We start from the raw sequence: 21,592 nt of genomic DNA, 5'->3' as shown, positions 1-21,592 counted from the left end.
ATGGAATATGGGCCTGTGTGAACACTGAGAGTGGGATCTCGCCCATCTGCCCATGGTCAAAAGTCTCCTGGAGACTTATCCAGGAAGAATGGCAATTTGATAAGAATGGGGTGCAAGGTGGATAGTTTGGGAGGGATATGCACAGCAAAGGGTCAGAATGTCACAAAGGGGAATGAGTGGTGTGGGTAGTCATGGATGGGGAATGGAATTAAGTTATTTGTTGTCACATGGATCAAGGTCAGGGTCAGCACCAAGGAAGGGGCATTAACAAGCATTGTCAACATCCCCCCCAACCCACTAGCGGCCATTATCCCACCCCAAATGAGGTATTGTGACCCGTGTGTAACGTTGCTAGTCTCCAGGCAATATTAGTAGCGTGTTCGTCTGCTGCATCAGAGGAAGGGGGTAGGAGGTTCGTGGTAGGCAGCACCCCCCTCCCCATTGCTGAGTGAGTTTTTGAAAGTCAGATTGTGTATTTTCCTCCGGTTACCCTAATGTCCCCCACTAAGACTTGTTCTGACCCCAATCCTACCGAGGTACAATGAAAAACTTTGTTTTGTGAGCTATCCAGGCAAGTCAACCCATTCTTAAATACAACAGGTAATGAAGAAATAAAATAAATTTGCAAATTAGAGTGTTTCAGAGGGAAAACATCAAGGGCAGCACCTATTTTACTTCTGAAAGTTTTATTCAAGAGTCTAACTGCAGCAGAGAAGACACTGACCTTCAGTCTGGTGCTTTGTATTTTCAAACTCGGGTATCTTTTACCCCACCAGAGGAGGGAGAAGAGACTGCGACCAGGGTGGGATGGGTCTTTTAATTGATTGTCTGCCCCATGGTTCACATAGCAGTTAGTGCAGCACCTTTATAGTACCAGCAATCAGGACCGGGGTTCAAATCCAATGCTGTCTGTAAGGAGTTTTACATTCTCTCCATTTCTGTGTGGGTTTCTTCCCACCCTTCAAAATGTACCAGGAGTGTAGGTTAGCCTGGACTCATGGGCCGAAATGCTCTGTTACCATGCTGTATGTCTGAATTTGATTTTTTTTTAATTTAAAATTTCCGAGGTTTATACAGAGTCGGTGGGGGGGGGAGGGGGGGGGGGCTGTGATGGCCAGAGCTGTGTTTACAAGTTTCTTGTAATCTTCAGCAGAGCAGTTCCCGCACCAAGCTGTTTTGCACCTGGACACGATATTTTATATTTAAAATACCCTGAAGGAATTGTTAAGGAACTGTTTAATAATTCAAGAATTGGCTTGCCAAAGTTAATTTTTCAATGACAATCCAGCACAGGAAATCAAAGAGGAACCAGCAGCAAGAATGTCTAAGAAGAAGAAAGATCGTGGCGAAGCCAAGAGCAAGTCTGTGGGGATGGAACAGGAGGTCTTGACAGCAACTACGGATCGAATCGTTATCCTGCAGAATGAGTGAGATGCTTACTCTCCTCCCCCACCCCCACCCCAACTTCCCCAATAATGGGACTGGTGAGAGGTAGCGGGTTGAAGATGGATGAGGATGAGTGTCCAGGACTGTAGATGAGGGTGGAGCTTTCATATAAGATCCGGATAGTTTCAAGGCTGGGGAAGGTATCACCCACCAGCTAGACAATCCAAGCTGCGTCTGACATGGAACCCTTGGAACCAAAACATCACAGTTACCTTTCGTGTCCACCTCAGCTATATAAGGACCTGGAGAGGGAAGGAGGAGACCCACTAGAGACTGCAATCCCAAAGCTAAGCAGGATGAACATGATCCCAGACTTTTTCCCTCATAATGTTGTCAGGAAGGCATTCACTGGACTGGGAATGACAATGACTTGTCACACAGCAGTTTCCATGGTGGTGAAAAAGGTGTTCATCACTCTGGCCTACATTGGACAGGGCATTGACATCAAAGATTGGGATCTCATGATTCAGCCGTAACGTGCTGTAAACGGTTATATGGTTAATAGGTGTTGAGACCACACCTATCGTGTGTAGAAGTAAAACACAAAAGTTTGCAGACACTGTGGTGGAGAAACACAGCAGGTTAAACAGTGTACTTTATATCGCAGAGATACCTTGAGCCTTTCATCAAGGTATGATATGTATGCAGTTCTGTCTCCCAGAAGGATATCAATAAGTTAGAGGGGGTGCAGAGGAGATCCACCAGGATGTTGGTGGGACTGTAGGGCTTGAGTTATAGGGAGAGCTAGGGAAGGCTGGGTCTTTATTCCCTCGAGCATAGGAGGCTGAAGAAGGAAAGGCTGTGGATGTTGGCTACATGGACTTTGACAAGGTCTCACATGCGAGGTCAGACAGGAAGGTGCAGGTGCTCGGTATTCCTGGTGAGATAGTAAACCGGATTCGACATTGATAGTGGTAGTGGATGATTGCTTCACAGACTGGAGCCCTGTGGCTAGTGGTGGGCCTCAGGGTTTGGTGCTGGGACCATTGTTGTTTGTCATCTATATCAATAATCTGGATGATAATGTGGTCAATTTTTGCAGATGACACAAAATTTGGAAGTGTAGTGGTCAGTGAAGAAAGTTTTCAAAGCTTGATCTGGACCAGTTGGAAAAATGGGCTGTTAAGATGGCAGATGGAATTTAATACAAACAAGGGTGAGGTGTTTTGGAAGGACAAACCAAGGTAGGATATACACAGTAAACAGTCGAGCACTGAGGAGTGCAGTAGAACACACGGATTTGGGAATACAGATACATTCAATAATTACCTTAAAGTGGCATTTCAGGAAGATAGGGTGATAAAGAGAGCTTTTGGCACATTGGCCTTCATAAATCAAAGTATAGGAGTTGGGATGTTATAGGTGAAGCCAAATTTGGAATATAGTGCACAGTTTTGGACACCTAATTACAGGAAAGAAATCAGTAAGATAGAAAAAGTGCAGAGAAGATTTACTAGGACTGGACTACAGGAACTGAGTTACAGGGAAAGGTTAAACAGGTTAGGATTTTATTCCATGGAGCTTAGAAGAATGAGTGGAAATTTGATGGAGGTATACAAAGTTATGATGGCTCTGGATAGAGTAAATGCAAACAGGCTTTTTCCTCTGAGGTTAGATGAGATAAAAAACTAGAGGATGAAAGGGAAAAAGTTTAAAGGGAACATTTGGGGGAATGTCTTCACTCAGAGAGTGGCAGAAGTTGCCAGTTGAAGTGGTGAATACAGGCTCAAATTTGACATTAAAAAAAATAATTAGACAGGCCCATGGGTGGGAGGGGTATGGAGAGAAATAGCCCAGGTGTGGGTCAGTGGGACGAGCAGAGTAATAATTTGGCATAGACTAGAATGGTCAAAGGGCCTTTTTCTGGGCTGTTGTTTTCTATGGTTCTGTGATACAGAGATTTAAAAATAATCATATGGGACAGAAGACATAGGAGCAGAAATAGGTTATTCAGCCCATTGAATCCACCACCATTTAATCATGTATAGTGTTATGAACCCAAAGGACCCCAAAACCCAGCAGCAATGGACATTCACCAAGACAAGTAGTTACTTAAAAAAAGTTGTTTTTAATGATCTTTAAACATGAAAACAGAATCAAACTTTAACTTATCTCTATTAACTTAACTAACCCAACTTAACTCCCTTCTAATTCTAAGTGCACGTGTATGTAATGCTTGTGTAAATTTAAGAAAAGTTCTTTGGTTCACAATTCAATCTCACTTCTCATTCTTTCAAGTTCTCTGGTTGCAGGCTATACTTATACTGTGCACAGAATTTAACATGTATAAAGTTCACCAGACTTTGGTGCTCGAAAGGTAAATGTTTACCACACAGGAAGATTCTTTCTAGGTTTGCAGAGAGATATTTGTTGTTCCAGGGTTTCCACAACTGAGGTACCACCATTAGTCGCCTTGATATCTTGCTGATGAAACTTGCCCTATCTGGTTGTCCAGATGATGACCTCTTTCTTTCAGTCTATCAAAGAGTTCCTTTCTGTTCCACTTATTCCAAGAGAAACATCAGACAGATAGCACTTCCAGCCATCTGCCACTCTGGAGCTTCTGTTTCAGTTCCAAACAGCTTCTCCTGCTGACACTGTTCAGCTGTGACTGATCAGTTTCTCTCTCTCTTGCCAAAAACCCCCTCCTTCTCCAGCAAACAATAGGCGTTAGTCTTCTGTACCCATCCGTTGTTTTTAGGTAAACAAGAACCCAGGAGTGACCTTTGAGTGAGCACCTTGCAAAAAGGTCAGAAGTCTTGTAAAAATGTTCAACACAGACGACCTGTCTCCTGTCCATTCATTTCATGACATCATTTCAATTAGCATCTACTTGTGAAATGTGCATGGCATTCTCCAAAGTTTCTGTAAAGTCACTGAAAATGAATTCTTTAGTATTTCAAATAAGATCTGTTTTAAAGTGTGCATGTATATAACCTACTCTAATTTTACCAATTTATCTCCTAAATACATCTACAAATATTACATCACATTAGAATGAATGTTCACTGGTTTTTCCCCAGGGTAGACAATTCTAGAACTTAAATACACAGATTTAAGGGTGACCTGAGGGGCAACGTTTCCATTCAAAGGGTGGTCCATATCTGGAACGAGCTGTCAGAGGAAACTACAGAAGAGGGTACAATTATGAAGTTCAAAAGAACGTCAAAAAGACCACACGGTTGACATAGCAGTTAGCACAATGCTTTTACACACTAGCGAACAGGACTGAGGTTCTTACCCGACGCTGTCTGTAAAGAGTTTGTACATTCTCCCCTTATCTGCATGGGTTTTCCCTGGAGCTCTGGTTTCCGCCCGCTGTTCAAAAAATGTACCAGGGATATAGGTCAATTGGGTGGTACGGGCTCGTGGGCCGAAATGGCCTGTTACTGTGCTGTATGTTTAAATTTAAAAGCTATTAGGACAGTTATATGGATAGGAAGTGATTAGAAGGATGTGGATGCAGGCAAATGCGATGATGAAGGAGCTATTCCATTCGGAACGACTCTGACCAGCAGCAAGGTCCCACATAAGGGACAGTCTCCACTTGGTCCTGCAAGATCATCAGGATAACTTTGTACCAAACAACTTCAACCGACCTGGGCTGGGCAGTTAATGTCGAGGGAAAGCTTGAAGGATGGCAAAGCAACCCTCCATGTTAAATCTGATTGCCTCACCCAGTGATCATACAGCCCCCTTTCAGACTTTACAAGATTAAACTTTGTTCCTGTCCTCTTTCTTAGTGGTATTTGGAAAATGCTTTCTCCACCTCCTGAGTCTCCCTCCCTGTGCAGCTTACCCGTGCAACTGCCTTGAGTGTCGTCTCTGATCAACCAGCCTGCGAATTTATGGCCCCTCATAATCTCTTACACCTACAAGACCATAATTGTAGAAGCAGAAATAGGCTATTCATCTCATTGAGTCTGCCCCGCAATTTAATCATGAGCTCAGCGCGGACATTGGCGACTTCAGGGGTTTTTACGAGGCTCTAAAGCACACATGTCAAACTCTGGCCCGCGGGCCGAATTTGGCCCGCGATATAATTATATTTGGCCCGCGAGATCATTTCAGAAATGTATTAGAGGTGGCCCGCCCTGCAGCGAGAGCCGATGCTGTTTTTTGGTAATGTCACCCCCACCATCCACCCCCTTCATTGCACATCCTTCCCCATTGTAACACGAGAAATTGTAACACGAGAAGTCTATCGATGTCATCAGCCGGCAAGCCGGTTGGAAGGCTCCCTGCACAACCAGTCACTTCTCCCACCTGTCGAGCGGTGCGGCGGATTGGCGAGTGCCTGTGATTTCCTGTCGGCACGACGGGCATGGCAGGCTGCGCACGGCCCCATGGCAGCGCGAACCCCGCGTGACTGGCACCAGACAGCCCTTTCGGACGCCACGGCCTTCAGCGCTTGCACCCGCGCGGACCCCAGGGACGGCTGGTTCGGCCCTGCACGTGAAGAGAGAGATGGTGGCTGTCCGCAAAGGCTGATCGGCAGCGCGCTGGGCCTGAGTGGGTGAGTAAGCAGGGGTGGGCAGAGGGTGTAGGTGAGGAGTAATGGGCAGGGGAAGTTATGGTGGTGCGAGGGGCAGTTAGAGGGAGGGATGAGTAGAAGGAAGGGTGGATAGGGAAGAGGTAAAAGGGGAGGGGCAGGGCGAGTAGGGGAGGGGTGATTAGAGGGTGAGAGATGGGTAGAGGGAGGAACAGGTTGAGGGGAGAGGCAGTAGAGGGGCGTGTATAGGATGGGGTGGGTAGAGGCAGAGCGAGTGGAGTGAGGGGTGAGTAGAGGTTGGGTAAAGGACTGGTCAGGTAGAGGGATGGTGGGTCGAGGGTGAATAGAGGCCTAGAGCCTGAGGAGTGAGCAGGAAATGCTGAGTCCTGATGCAGGCCAAAATGGACACAGCCTGTGAATGCTTACTACATCTCCACAGGGACCAAATATGTTTCCCTCAGGTCAAGCAAAGGGTGAACTTGAGCTATCTACTCCTGACCTGTAATATTATCCTCCTAAAGTTATATCCTAAAGTTTAACATTACATACGTTGAAAGAAGAGAAAACATGCAGATGTTGTTGAAAAATTTCAATAAATATTTAGTTTGGCCCTCGACTTAGTCCAAGTTTTTAATTTTGGCCCTCCGTGAATTTGAGTTTGACACCCCTGCTCTAAAGGCTGTGTACGGCCCCTCACCCCAAAGCCCGCTGCTCAACTCAGACAGCAAAGCCCGCCTCAGCGACAAGATCTCCATCCTCAACCGATGGTCAGAACACTTCCAATCTCTTTTCAGTGCCAACCGCTCAGTCCAAGAATCCGCCCTGCTCCAACTCCCTCAAGGCTAGAGCTGGATGAGGTCCTCACCCGGGAAGAGACATATAAGGCAATTGAACAACTGAAAAGTGGCAAAGCAGCAGGTATGGATGGAATCCCCCCAGAGGTCTGGAAGGCTGGCGGCAAAACTCTGCATGCCAAACTGCATGAGTTTTTCAAGCTCTGCTGGGACCAAGGAAAGCTGCCTCAGGACCTTCATGATGCCATCATCATCACCCTGTACAAAAACAAAGGTGATAAATCAGACTGCTCAAACTACAGGGGAATCACGCTGCTCTCCATTGCAGGCAAAATCTTCGCTAGGAATCTCCTAAATAGAATAATACCTAGTGTCGACGAAAATGTTCTCCCAGAATCACAGTGCGGCTTTCACGCAACAGAGGAACTACTGACATGGTCTTTGCCCTCAGACAGCTCCAAGAAAAGTGCAGAGAGCTAAACAAAGGACTCTACATCACCTTTGTTGACCTTTCCAAAGCCTTCGACACCGTGAGTAGGAAAGGGCTTTGGCAAATACTAGAGCGCATCGAATGCCCCCCAAAGTTCCTCAACATGGTTATCCAACTGCACGAAAACCAACAAGGTCGGGTCAGATACAGCAATGAGCTCTCTGAACCCTTCTCCATTAACAATGGCGTGAAGCAAGGCTGCATTCTCGGACCAACCCTCTTTTCAATCTTCTTCAGCATGATGCTGAAACAAGCCATGAATGACCTCAACAATGAAGACGCTGTTTACATCTGGTATTGCACGGATGGCAGCCTCTTCAATCTGAGGCGCCTGCAAGCTCACACCAAGACACAAGAGCAACTTGTCCGTGAACTACTCTTTGCAGATGATGCCGCTTTAGTTGCCCATTCAGAGCCAGCTCTTCAGCGCTTGACGTCCTGTTTTGCGGAAACTGCCAAAATGTTTGGCCATGAAGTCAGCCTGAAGAAAACTGAGGTCCTCCATCAGCCAGCTCCCCACCATGACTACCACACACAAAACTCAAAACGGTCAACCAGTTTACCTATCTCGGCTGCACCATTTCATCGGATGCAAGGATCGACAACGAGATAGACAACAGACTCGCCAAGGCAAATAGCGCCTTTGGAAGACTACACAAAAGAGTCTGGAAAAACGACCAACTGAAAAACCTCACAAAGATAAGCGTATACAGAGCCGTTGTCACACCCATACTCCTGTTCGGCTCCGAATCATGGGTCTTCTACCGGCATAACCTACAGCTCCTAGAACGCTTCCACCAGCGTTGTCTCCGCTCCATCCTCAACATTCATTGGAGCGACTTCATCACCAACATCAAAGTATTCGAGTTGGCAGAGGCCGACAGCATCGAATCCACGCTGCTGAAGATCCAACTGCGCTGGGTAGGTCACGTCTCCAGAATGGAGGACCATCGCCTTCCCAAGATCATGTTATATGGTGAGCCCTCCACTGGCCACCGAGACAGAGGTTCACCAAAGAAGAGGTACAAGGACTACCTAAAGAAATCTCTTGGTGCCTGCCACATTGACCATCGCCAGTGGGCTGATATCGCCTCAAACTGTGCATCTTGGCGCCTCACAGTTCGGCGGGCAGCAACCTCCTTTGAAGAAGAGCACAGAGCCCACCTCACTGACAAAAGACAAAGGAGGAAAAACCCAACCAACCCCAACCAACCAATCTTCCCTTGCAACCGCTGCAACCGTGTCTGCCTGTCACGCATCGGACTTGTCAGCCACAAACAAGCCTGCAGCTGATGTGGACATTACCCCTCCATTAATCTTCGTCCGCGAAGCCAAGCCAAAGAAAAGAAAGAAAAAGAATCCATTTTCCCACTCAGCTCCACTGCCCAGCCTCCCCCCCCCCCCATAGCTTTTGATGCCCTGGCTAATAGGAATGCATCAATCTCTTCCTTTTAAGAAAAACCCAATGACCTGACCTCCACAACTGCCTGTGGCAACAAATTCCACAGATTCACCACCCTCTGGCTGAAGAAATTCCTCCCATGTTAGCAGACACCCTTCAAAACGTGCCTGTATTAAGTCGCCTCTCACCCTCTGTCTTTCCAAAGAGAAAGCCCAAGCTCACTTATTTATCCCTTCCTCAGGGAGAAATACAACCATTAGTCAAAGTGAGAGATCATTTTTCAAAATCCTTATGGTCTTTCTCTTTTTACTTTTAAAGGTATGATGAAATTGTCAAAGAAATGAGGCAGCTGAAGTTGAAGATTTACATTCTGTATCCTTTGGTCCGTGAACCTGGGTTACTGTTGTGGTTCTTTTGGAAGAATGGCCTGTCTTTCCTGTTGTAGGCATCTCTGTACAGTGGGTGGTCTCAGAGCTGTGGCCTTGAGGAGACTAACACCCTCGGAGCAAAGTACCAGTAAGGGGAACAAAAGGGCAGCTGATGGGGTAACGGCACTCCCACACTTTTACTGAAGCCCAAAGGCTTTTAAGGATAAAGGTTTGCCTATGACTTCCTTTAGCTGAGGCATTTCAGGCGGCAAGAAAACGAGTTCCTCGAGAAGGAAGCGCAGCAGACTCGACTGGAGACGGTACGTGCACACCAGTAGAGAAATCTCGGGGGCAGAGTGGGGTTGTGGGTTACACTGTTCTAACGAGAGGCTGGGTCCATTTCCCCGGGAATGCCAGAGGATGAGGAATGACCTTGTAGAGATTTAGAAAATCGCATGGGTCACAGTTTTTTCCAGGGTAGAGAAGACTAAAACTAAGAAGCATGGGTCTAAAGCGAAAGATTAAAGGGGATCTGAGCGGCAAGTTTTTCCACTGTGTGAAACGAGCTGCCAGAGGATGTGGTCAAGGCAGAAACAATTACAACATGTAAAAGACATTTTGACAGGTACATGGATTGGAAAGGTTTAGAGGGGGACGGGCCAAACACAGTCAAATGGGTCTTACGCAGGTTGGTATCTTGATCGGCATGGATGAGGTGAACCAAAATGGGTTAACTATATTTTTATACTACTTTTGGGAATCATTCAGTGCACCTCGTATGAATAAGAATGCACACCATCCATTAGCACTTATCGCTGATAACTGTTCCAACTCATTTTGCTGAAACAGTTTGACATTAACCACAACAGGTGGTTCAGGAGCACTTTTATGATCAGGCTTGCTTTCCAGTCAAGCACAAGATGTTTGCAGCACACCTTAGTCCTGGATTGCAAGTCCCATCTCAGGATGTGTTGGCAAATAAATCCTCAACCCAATCCCTAACTCAGAAGATTCCCACTCTGAATCCCAGAGGTTCTGATTCTTTCTCCAGGAACTTGCTGGTCATGTGAACTTCAGATTGGGGGTGATGGTGAAGCATCTGAATAGGTAGCTGGGGTGGAGAGAGGGAGTCCAGCTCTCCTTCCTGAACCAGATGTGTGCAGACTCCCACAAATAGAACATTACAATATAATACAGCCCCTTCATCCCATGGTGTTGTACTGACCTATGTAAACCTACTCCATAACAATCGAATTTCTCCATACCTCACACCCATAACCCACTATTTTTCTACATCCATGTGCCTGTCTTTTGAATGTTCCTATTGCCCCAAACTGCACCACCACAACCCCAAGCACCCACCACTCTGTGTAAAATACTTTCCACAGATGACTCCCTTAAACTTCCCTCCACTCACCAGATGTCCTCTGGTATTTGCTACTGTCATCCCAGGAAAAAGGTGCTGGCTATCTGCCCTATCTAAGCCCCTCATAAACTTAAATACCTCTTTAGAATCACTTCTCATCCTTTGTGGCTCCAAAGAGAAAACCACTAACTCATGCTTTATGAGACATGTTCTTCAATACATGCAACATCCTGGTAAATCTCCTCTGCAGCCTCTCTAAAACTTTGACATCCTTCCTTTAATGAGGCAACCAGAACTGAATACAAGAGGTGAAACAGAATCGGAGGGACAAAAATTGCATTGCTTGTCAGAGAAAATATTACAGCGGTGGTTAGACAGGATAGATTAGAGGGTTCGTCAAAGGAGGCTATTTGGGTGGAATTGAGGACTGGGAAAGGGGTAGTTACCCTTGTAGGGGTGTATTATAGACCACCTAATGGGGAATGAGAACTAGAGGAGCAAATTTGTAGGGAGATAGCAGATGTTTGTCATAAGCACAGAGTTGTGATTGTGGGAGATTTTAATTTTCCAAATATAGATTGGGTATCCCATTCTGTGAAAGGGCTGGATGGATTGGAGATTGTAAAATGTGTGCAGGATAGTTTTTTGGAGCAATATGTAGAGGTACCGACTAGAGAAGAGGCAGTGTTGGATCTATTGTTGGGAAATGAGATAGGTCAGGTGACGGAGGTAAGTGTTGGTGGGGGGGATCTTCAGGTCCAATTATCATAGTGCCATTAGCTTCACTGTATTTATGGAAAGGGGTAGGTCAGGGCCTAGGGTTGAGGCTTTTGAGTGGGGAAAAGTTAGATTTGAGGAGATAAGAAAGGATTTACGAGGAGTGGATTGGGACGATTTGTTTTATGGGCAGAATGTAGTAGATAAATGGAAGTCTTTTAAAGGTGAAATTTTGAGGGTTCAAAATTTTTATGTTCCTATTAGGTTAAAAGCCAGGGTCAAAAGGGTTCGAGGAGCAAGCCTAGAAATTATTGGCCTGTAAGTTTGACGTCTGTGGTAGGTACACTCAACATGGATTTGAGCATGGAAGGTCATGCTTGACCAATTTTGTTGAATTTTTTGAAGAAGTGACTAGGAATGTTGATGAAGGTAGAGCAGTGGATGTTGTCTATATGGACTTCAGTAAGGCCTTCGATAAGGTTCTGCATGGAAGGTTAGTTAAGAAGATTCAGTCATTAGGTATTTGAGATAGTCAAATGGATTCAACAGTGGCTGGAAGAGAGATGCCAGAGAGTCGTAGTGGATAACGGTTTGTCAGCCTGGAGGCCGGTGACAAGCGGTGTGCCTCAGGGATCTGTATTGGGTCCTTTGCTGTTTGTCATATACATTAATGATCTAGATGATGGGGTAGTAAATTGGATTAGTAAATATGCAGATAATACCTAAAATAGGTGGATAATGAAGGTTTTCAAAGATTGCAGAGGGATTTGGACTCCTTAGAAGAGTGGGCTGAATTATGGCAGATGGAGTTTAATGCTGAGAAGTGTGAGGTGCTTCATTTTGGTTGGAATAATCAAAATAGGACATGTGTAGTAAATGGGAGGGCATTGGGGAATGGAGTGGAGCAGAAAGATCTAGGAATAATGGTGGATCATTCCCTGAAGGTAGAATCTCTTGTGGATATGTTGGTGAAGAAGGTTTTTGGTATGCTGGTCTTTATAAATCAAAGCATAGAATACAGGAGTTGGGAAGTGATGTTGAGACTATTCAAGGCATTGGTGAGGCCACATTTAGAGCACTGTGTGCTGTTATGGTCACCAAATTATAGGAAGGATATCAATAAGGTGGGGAGAGTGCAGAGAAGATTTACGAAAATGTTACCTGGGTTTCAGAATCTAGAAAGAAAGATTGAGCAAATTAGGTCTTTATTCTTTGAAACTTAGAAGGTTGAGAAGGGATTTGATCGAGGTGTTTAAGATAATGAGAGGGATAGATAGAGATGATGTGGAAAGGCTTTTTCCATTGAGAGTAGGAGAGATTGAAACAAGAAGTCATGAGTTAAAAGTTATGGGGCAAAAGTTTAGAAATAACATGAGGGGGAACTTCTTTACTCAGAGAGTGGCGGCTGAGTGGAATGAGCTGGAAGAAGTAGTGGCAGCAGGGTCAATTTTGTCATTTATGGAAAAGTTGAATAGGTGTATGGATGGGAGGGGAACGGAGGGTTATGGACAGGATGCAGGTAGGTGGGAGTAGGACTTAGTTCGGAGCAAATTAGAAGGGCCAAAGTGGCCTGTTTTCATGCTGTGATTGTTATATGGTTATACAATACTTCCAAGCGTGGCCTAACCAGAAAGCTACAACAATACCTCTCTCAAGCACGTTTCATGACCGTGACAGGCCTAGGCTCATCTGAACCCTTATTGATGACTCATTTATCTTCACCATCACCTGGCCAGCTCTCCACTGTGAATCTGAAGCCATCACAAACATTGCTGCCATATTCTTGCCCTCAGTTTGTGTCCCTCCAGCCTGTGCTCACTGCCCACCTCAACTATTCTCCAACACTTGCACCAACAACAACTCAGACCCTTGCATTTTGTCCCTCATATTAGTCAAAGAGAGGACATCGCTTCTAGGTAAGGGCTGGGTGATTTAATACTCGAGATGGTTCTCTACACCTCAGGGTTGCAGAGGTTCTCTCATTGGAGTAATTTAAAGTGGAGGGCTGAGGGTTGTTGGAAACTGGCACAGAAGTTGAGGCCTGGGGCAGATTAACCATTATTATATTGGCAGGACAAGCTTGAGGGGCAGAGTGGCCTCCTGCCATTCCTATTTTCTCATGTTTCAGTACCTTTGACAGTGGAGTCTTCAGACGCAGCAACCTTAAGCATTGGAATGCCTTCCCGAGGAGCACCTCTCAGACCAACCATAAACTCAGGCATAACATTTTTTTTCAAATTGTCGGCGCTGCTGGGGCGGGCCTACAAAGAGCAGGGAGTGGAGTCTCAGCACTCCCCTGCAGGATCCAACAGCTCAGTCCAACTGCCGTCAGCTCTGTATAGCTTCTTTAAATGGCCTGTTAAAGGAGTTGATGGTTCCTTATTTCAAAAATCTCACAACCATGGGTCTGGCCCAAGATGGCAGCCCCTATGTTTGGCAGCAGCCTTGAGGGCTTGCAGACTCTGAGGAACCAGAGTATTGGCACAGGATACCAGAAAGGGAGACCAGTCCCCTTTTGAGAAACAGAGGAGATGGCCATAGGGATGGTGACCATGGTGATGGATCAACAAAAGGCTCTGAGGCTGAAAAACACACAGGCAGCAGGCTGTTAGCAACTCGAGATGAGGAACCCACACAGGCTGAGGGCTGCTAGTGACTGCGGTCAAAGGACTCACACCAGGCTGCAAACTGCTGGAGACTGGCTCGATACTGGCTGAAGGAGTATGAGGTATTGGAACCTGGATCAGAGAGGGTGCTGGAGGATTCATGATCATGTCAGAGTTGTGTATCGAGTTAGGGTTTGCTGATGCTTTGAACTGAAGGATGTCTGGCTACAGGGATGTTGGAGGTGAAACCATGGATACCCAGTGAACATGGTGGGGGATTTCTTTTCCATCTCTTTCTCTGGCTATAAGGGGTGCTAGGCAATTTTTGTTGATAGTGAATCTTTGCCTTACGGTGGACTAAAGGAAATTTTGTGTAATATTACATTTTCTGTTTTTCAAGTCCAGGCATCTTTATTGATATCTGATTGTACAAGTACAACCTGACGAAGCAGCATTGTCTGGTCCTCAGAGAAAAACACACAGACACATAACCAGACATAGCGCAGGACAAGTAAATAAATAATGCTCTCTGAATATGAGAGTCTCAAAGGGTTAGTGAGCAGTTCCTTTGGTCATTTTGCACTTTCACTGCCTGTGGGAAGAAGCTGTTCCTCAGCCTGGGGGTGTTGGCTCTGATCCTCCTGTATCTCTTTCCCGACAGGAGTAGCTGGAAGATGCTGTTTGTGGGGTGGAAATGGTCCTCAATGATTTTTCCACACCCCATTCAGACAATGATCCCAGTAGATCACGTCGATGGTGGGGAGGGAGACCCCAGTGATCCTCTGCCACACATATGATCCTGTAGATTGACCTCCGATCCATTTCACTGCAGCAACCAGACCACACTGTGATGCAGCCAGCCTGGACACTCTCGATAGAGCTCCTGTAGAAGGTTGACATAATGGTGGCTGGTAGCCTTGCCCGCTTCAGTCTTCTCAGGAAGTGCAGTCACTCCTGACAAGTGAAGAGTTGTTCAGTGTCCGCAGTAGGTCACTAGTGAGTGAACTCCAAAGAACGAAGCTCTCCACTCTCTAGTGTAGTGGAGGGTGGTTGTTCCTGGTCCTCTTGAAGTCCACGATCATCTCCCTTGTCTTGTCCACATTGAGACTCAGGTTGTAACTCTCGCACCATTTCATGAGATTTTCCACCTCTTCTCTTTTATTACATGACAATAAAATTATCTTGAATCTTGAAAAGGAAGGCTCTCAGCCAAGCCAGAATCTCTTTCTTTGGTTCAGTAATTCTGTTTCTGATTATGATCTTGCGAAATTACTTGAGATGTTTTCCTGTGAAAGTTGGAGAGTTGTTTTTGGCCCCTGTTCAAAGCACTGGATGGACCCAGAAAAGCTATCACACACTACTGCCTACAACCACAAGAGGGAGGCAAATTCACAGAGGAATTCAAAATCGTTGTGGGCTTCTGAAAGGGTAAATTGGGAGAAAATGCTTTTGGTGCCTAGAGACAAATGTAGAACTAGGCTGTAAGCCAATTCTCATTTCACTCTCTATTCAGACTCATTCTGCTCTCTCCTTTCCCTTCCTATGAAGAACTACATTCATATGTACCTCCTTTTTCAGGAACCATGGTTTCCCTTCTACTGCAGAGCTAAAGAGCCCGAATACCCCTGAGATTGTCTGACCTGGGAAGCTAAGCAGGCTCAGGACTGATCAGTACTTGGAGGGGAGACCACCAAGGAAAACCAGGTGCTGTAGGTTTTTATGAGGGGTGCTGGCCAAAGTAGTGGCTCTCTGCTTTACAGTAGACAAAAGTTGAAGTGCATTCTAAATGTGACTCTCTGTCTGCCTTACATAGACAAAAGTTGAAGTTGTATTCTAAATGTAGAATTATGTGACAATAATGGAACCTTATGGTGCTTGATGGAGACCCCCTCTTGCATTTTCTACATTTCTCAGGCTTCTTCTCTCACCCCTTCCCTCCAAATAGACCAGAGAAAGAATTCCCCAGATCCTCACCTTTCACTCTGCTTGTCTCTGTATCCAGCACATCATCCTTTGTCCTTTCCACCATCTACCACAGGACCTCACCACCAGCCACATCTTCTCCTTTGGACCCAATCCCACTTTCTGCAGGGATCACTCCCTCTGTGACGCCGTGGCCCATTCTTCCCTCCCACCCACCTCTCCGTGAGCCCTGACACTTTCCCCCTGCTACCGCAGCAAGTGCAATGCTTGTTCTCACATCCCCTCCCTCTACCACCCAGGGACCTAAACAGTCCTTCCAGACAAAGCCAAGATGAACCTGCAACCTCTTCTCCTGCATTTGGTGCTCCTGATGTGGCCTTCTCAACTGCACGAGACCAAGTGCTAACCAGGCCACCAGTTTGCGGAGCACCTGTGCTCTCTCCGCAGTGACCATCCTGAGCTCCTGGTTGCTGCCATTTCAACTCTTTCCATAGATAGGGTGGGCAGCCAGCATCTTGTTCCTAGAGCAGGAAAAGCAAATACCAAAGGACATCTATACAAAGTGAAGGAAGGGATGTTTAGGGGAGACATCAGGGGTGTTTTTTTATGCAGAGTGTTTTGCGCGCCTGGAATGCCTTGGGATGGTGGTGGAGGCTGAAACATTAGGGGCATTTAAGGGACTTAGACAGGCACATGGATGGAAGAAAAATAATAGCGGGTTATGAGGTAGGGAGGGTTTGGTATTTTTGTAAGGAATATATAGGTGGCCACAACATTGAGGGTTGAAGGCCCTGTATTGTGCTGTAGTGTTTTATATTCCCACACAGACCTGTCCATCCTCAGCCCTCTCGACTGCCAATGGGAGGTATAATGCAAATTTATGCATCAGCTGGGATAGTCTACAGCCCAATGGTTCGAATACTTAGCTCCTGCTTCCCCCACTCTCTCCTTCCTATCCACCTCCTGATCTTCCTTTCTTTACTCTTTCCCATTACTCATTCTATGGACTGAAATGTGAACAGATTCTTCTGCAGCTAATGTGTATTTTCTCTTTATTTTCCAGCAACAGGTGCTGCTCTTTTTGCTTTACCCAATTTATGTAACCTTATAGTCTTCAACATTCCAGGCCCCACTGAAGAGATTGTTCCCACTTTCCCTGGCCACTTTCCCCAGAGAAACTTTTCTCTCTCTGTTCCTGAGGAACAGACTTGACCGTGTACAACAGACTGGTTTGGATGTTCATTGACCAGACCGTTGAAAGTGGCCATGTTGTATGGGATTTTTTTTAATGTAGACATACAGCACGATAACGGGCCATCTTGGCCCACAAACCAGTGCCACCCAATTAATCTACAACCCCCCGGTACATTTAAAATGGTGGGAGTAAACCAGAACCTATGGAGGAGACCCACAGAGACATGAGGAGAAGGGCAAACTCCGTACAGACAGTGTGGAATTTGAACCTCAGTCCCAAACGCTGGTGCTGTATTAGCAGGTCTGGACACAATGCAGAAATAATCTTCATTGAAATACAGTTGGAGGGGATCACAACAGGGATAGCATGCAACTATTCTCAATCACACAACACGATGGAGCCAGTCACATCGGACTTAACACTACCAATTCGAACTGGACACATGCCGTTGTTCAGAATCTTCGCCGTCCATCCCCCCTGGCTGTCCATATACCCCAGCTGTCCATCTGTGGTGCATCACTGCACCATGTCGGGAATTAAATGGTAGGGGGGTGACAAAAGGCGCACCAGAGTGTGCAGCTCGGTGGGGGGTGGGGGGGGTGCCAACAGACGGCCGGCTGGCTCAACGGACAACCAGTCGGGGACTGGGATGATGGACGGCCGGAGCGGGCAGGCAGTGAAGATTCCAAACAATGGCAGGTGTCCAGTCCTGACGATCCAGGATAAAAGGTTAGGCACCTCTAGTCCAAGGATGCAATTTATCCTTTTTCCTCTGGGTTAATCAGCTGATGCCAGGGATTTGAGTTGGGGTAGAGTCCGTCAATCGCAGGTGTGATTTGACATCATTTGACGCTGGCGTGCCAATTGAATTGCTTTTCCACTGTACCTTAACTGATAAATTGGCTGTCAATTCCTGGGACAAAGTGCCAGTGGAAAAGGGGCTTTCAACTGCATCAGTACACAACAGCCTTGATCATTATGTAGTGCACACCTTATTAACAAGTCCTCCAGCATTGTCCACAGCAGGGTTCATCTTGGGGCTGAATAGCAAAAGAGGAAGTGCTACTGCATGTGGTGGACTTTGTAGTACAGTAAGACCCAGGTAATTACAGGGCCAATGGTCAGGTATACACCAATGGATGGGCAGGTGATGTGACTTCAGACTAGGTTCCAGACGGAGAGGTCACATGACCCTCCACAACCTACACTACAGGCAGCAAACCTTGTACTGAACTTCAAAATTTGTAGGTCAGGTTCATGAAACACGAACGGAGACCAGTCAGCCCCTCAATCCTGCTTTGCGTTACAATATTCTCGCTGCTGATCCAATCTTAGATTCGATTCCTCTCTCCTGATCTCGCCCCATATCGCTTGTGAATGGAATATCTGCTAGGCTTCCTGAATGCTTTCAAAACTGGGCCTCCATAGTTCCATAGTTCCTTGGGGAAGAGAATCCCAAAGATTCACCTCCTTGAGAAAGCATTTTCTCTTGATGTCCCTTTTCTGCACCATGACACCCAATTTTGGATAATCACCCTCTGAATTCACCCAACCAATGCTACTTGCTGAATTTGACTTTGTTGCATTTCCGTCTACGATTGTGATAGGCTGTGGATGTGATCAACGAGGGGCAAATCTGCAAATAGAGTGATTATCCGCTGGCCAATAAAGCAGTACAGAGTAAAACCACAATGTTGGAGAAACTCAGCTGGTCAAACAGTGTACTTTATACAGCAAAGATGAAGATACATGACCAATGTTTCGGGCTTGAGCCCTTCATCACGGGATGATACACGGCAGCAGATATTTAAAAATTAGCCCAGAGAGTGTAATATTTAAAATAATATTTTAATTATTAATCAACAATTATATAACACCTATTCTAATTTAACACATTTATCTAAACTTAACTAAATTTATATAAAATGATCTAACTTAAACTCTAACTATGCGTGAATATATTGGTGTGTGGGGAACACCCCAAGCCACAACAGCTCAAGGCTCAATTCTCGGAAAGCAGTTCAAAGTATTGTTTCAGAAATTTAGTGGTGACACGTGGGCTTGAAATTGATGTGATACGCAGGCTTTAAGAGAGGTGAGTGTCACATTTGTGGCCCGAAATGTGAAGTTAATAAAACATTAAACACAAATTTTATCAGGTAAACTTCTGAGTGTCTTTATTCTCCCGTTTCCTTTGTTCTCCTGCTTGTGTTCTTATCTCTCTCTCCTACCACGTGACTTCCGGTACATCTCATACATATTCATTATCATGACAGTGAGGTATGCAGGACTTAGATGAATGCGACACGGAGACTTTAAGATAGATGAAACATGCACGTTTTAAGTTGATGCAACACACAGGCTTTAAGATGGGTGAGACACGCAGGCTTTGAGTGGATGAAGTTGGCAGTTCCTGAAGTGGGTGAAAGAGACTGGGGATGGCAGAATGTTGATTACTCATGATACCCTTCTTTCAGGTGCTTCAGAGAAATGTCCCTTTTAGTTGAGTGCCTTCTTCTGCAGACAGAACCGTGGTCAGTTGAGTAGAGTGCAGTATTTCTTCTGCAACTTTAAAACCCTTTCTGTAGGTCAGTCGAAGTAGTCTCTCATTCCTCAGTAAGCGAAAGGAGGAATTCTGAATCGTGTCTATAACCACGCAATGAAGCCCAGTGGGTTTCTCATTCCCATAGAGGAGGCCAAAGAGCTGCTTCCTTAAAATGACCTCTTGAGCGAAATGTGTAGTCTTTTCAAGAATCTGGTCACATGGTCTCTGCCCCTGGCTTCTCCAGGCTGCTCCCCTTCACTGCAAGTGTATCTACTTTTTGGAATATGCTGTATTCAACAGTCACTTTCCAAAACCTGCAGGCTTTTGCTAAATCTGTTCTCTTAAAAGGACAGTCCCACACCATAAAATTAACTGAAAACACGGAAAAGGTCACACAAAGGAAATTTTGAACTGAAAGAGTAAAATTTTAACTGCAAAACACTGTTTGAAATAATACATTACATAATGTTATATACATAATGTAAATCTGGGACTATTTTATGCTAGAGCATGAACACTAACGCTGTAAGAGCCACATCACACTTAACCATATATAACCATATAACCACTTACAGCACAGAACAGGCCAGTTCGGCCCTACTAGTCCATGCCGTAGCAAACCCCCACCCTCCTAGTCCCACTGACCAGCACCCGGTCTATGCCCCTCCAGTCCTCTCCTCTCCATGTAACGATCCAGTCTTTCCTTAAATGTAACCAATGATCCCGCCTCGACCACGTCTGCCGGAAGCTCATTCCACATCCCCACCACCCTCTGTGTAAAGAAATTTCCCCTCATGTTCCCCTTATAATTTTCCCCCTTCAATCTTAAACCATGTCCTCTAGTTTGAATCTCCCCCTTTCTTAATTGAAAAAGCCTATCCACGTTTACTCTGTCTGTCCCTTTTAAAATCTTAAACACCTCTATCAAGTCCCCTCTCAATCTTCTACGCTCCAGAGAAAAGAGCCCCAGTGGTGAGAGTGATGCATGCGCGGTGAGACACATTATATCAATAGGTGACCCAGTAGCTGTTAAACTTACAAGCCTTTCTAGTGTTTATTAAGACCTCCGATGGTACAACCTGGGCACAATGTGGTGGCAGTGATGGGATAGATCGAAACCCACATCATATAGAAAAAAATTGAAATAAACACAGAGAGAAGGAAACAGAAAAAGGAGAGCTGGAGAAGAAAATGGCAGCAGCAGGATTACACCCAGCAGTGGACGGGGAAGCCGATGACGTCATAGAAGCATTCAAAAAGTTCAAGCGGAAGTGCAACCTGACATTCAAAAGTTTCCTCAAGGGAGCTACACCAGAAGAAAAAGGTTAGTTACATCCTTCTTTGGATGGGGTAGTGAGGACTAGACCTGTTTAATAGCTGGGAGATGGCTAAAGAGGAATAAAATAAACCAGAAAGGATATTTGAAAAATTTTCTTCTCATCTGGAACCGATATCCAACCATAGACTAAAGCAATACGAGTTCCAGGGATCAAAACAAGAGCCTGATGAGTCAGTAGATAATTTCCTCACAAGGCTTAAGAACATGGCAGCAAAATACAAGTTCAAAGAAATAAAGGAGAGAAGAGTCGACCAACTAATCTGGGAAAGCGCTCATCCTGAAGGGCAGAAAGCTCTCATAGGAAAAGATAGCTTGAGACTAGCAGATGCTGTAGACACAGCTCGGGCCTTCGAAGCCACTTGGAGGCAAATGCAATCCCTCTCCGTTCAGGCCAAAACACAGCACAGAGATACAAGGATCAATGCACTTTAGCACGTAGAGAAAGTCACAGACATTTGAGAACTGTAGGAGGTATGGCAGAATACACCCCTTCGATGACTGCAAGAAATGCCCCACATATGGTTTGAAGTGCAGGACCTGTGGGAAGGTCAATCACTGGGAAAAGACATGTAGGTTTAGCACAAAAAAAAAAGAGAAAACAAGAATATAGAAGGAAAGTACACCTCGTCAAGGGAAGCAACAGTAGTGACTCACACCCGAAACAAATCTCCTCCATGAGATACCCAAGAAAGGAAAAAGGGAATTGCGCACCATGATCCAAGTGAAAAGAAACGTTGAAAACAAACCAACAATATTCAACTTGGACACTGGATCACAAAGCAATGCCCTCCCGCTCAGACTGTACCACCAAATGTTCCCCGAGAACATGGTGAATGGGTACCCAGAGGAAGGCACACTAGAAGCCATAAATGTCACACTCACAGCCTATGATGGCCCCGTGATTAAACA

The 21,592-nt window shown here is 45.6% G+C and overlaps 1 protein-coding gene across 1 annotated transcript in view; it reads left to right on the top strand.

The window, feature by feature from the left end:
- The first annotated feature begins 423 nt into the window (after nucleotides 1-423).
- Nucleotides 424-21,592, top strand: part of ccdc166 (coiled-coil domain containing 166) — a 51,373-nt gene continuing 30,204 nt past the window's right edge. Inside the window, exons 1-5 of the mRNA XM_069923477.1 lie at nucleotides 424-448; nucleotides 1,289-1,427; nucleotides 8,943-8,996; nucleotides 9,258-9,312; nucleotides 11,340-11,393. Of these exons, the coding sequence (XP_069779578.1) occupies nucleotides 1,321-1,427; nucleotides 8,943-8,996; nucleotides 9,258-9,312; nucleotides 11,340-11,393 (270 nt within the window). The 5' untranslated portion in view covers nucleotides 424-448; nucleotides 1,289-1,320. The remainder of the gene's footprint in view (nucleotides 449-1,288; nucleotides 1,428-8,942; nucleotides 8,997-9,257; nucleotides 9,313-11,339; nucleotides 11,394-21,592) is intronic.

The sequence above is a fragment of the Narcine bancroftii genome, chromosome 3 (genome assembly GCF_036971445.1).
Source record: "Narcine bancroftii isolate sNarBan1 chromosome 3, sNarBan1.hap1, whole genome shotgun sequence".
Lineage (NCBI taxonomy): Eukaryota > Metazoa > Chordata > Chondrichthyes > Torpediniformes > Narcinidae > Narcine > Narcine bancroftii.
This window is presented reverse-complemented; position numbering and strand designations above follow the sequence as displayed.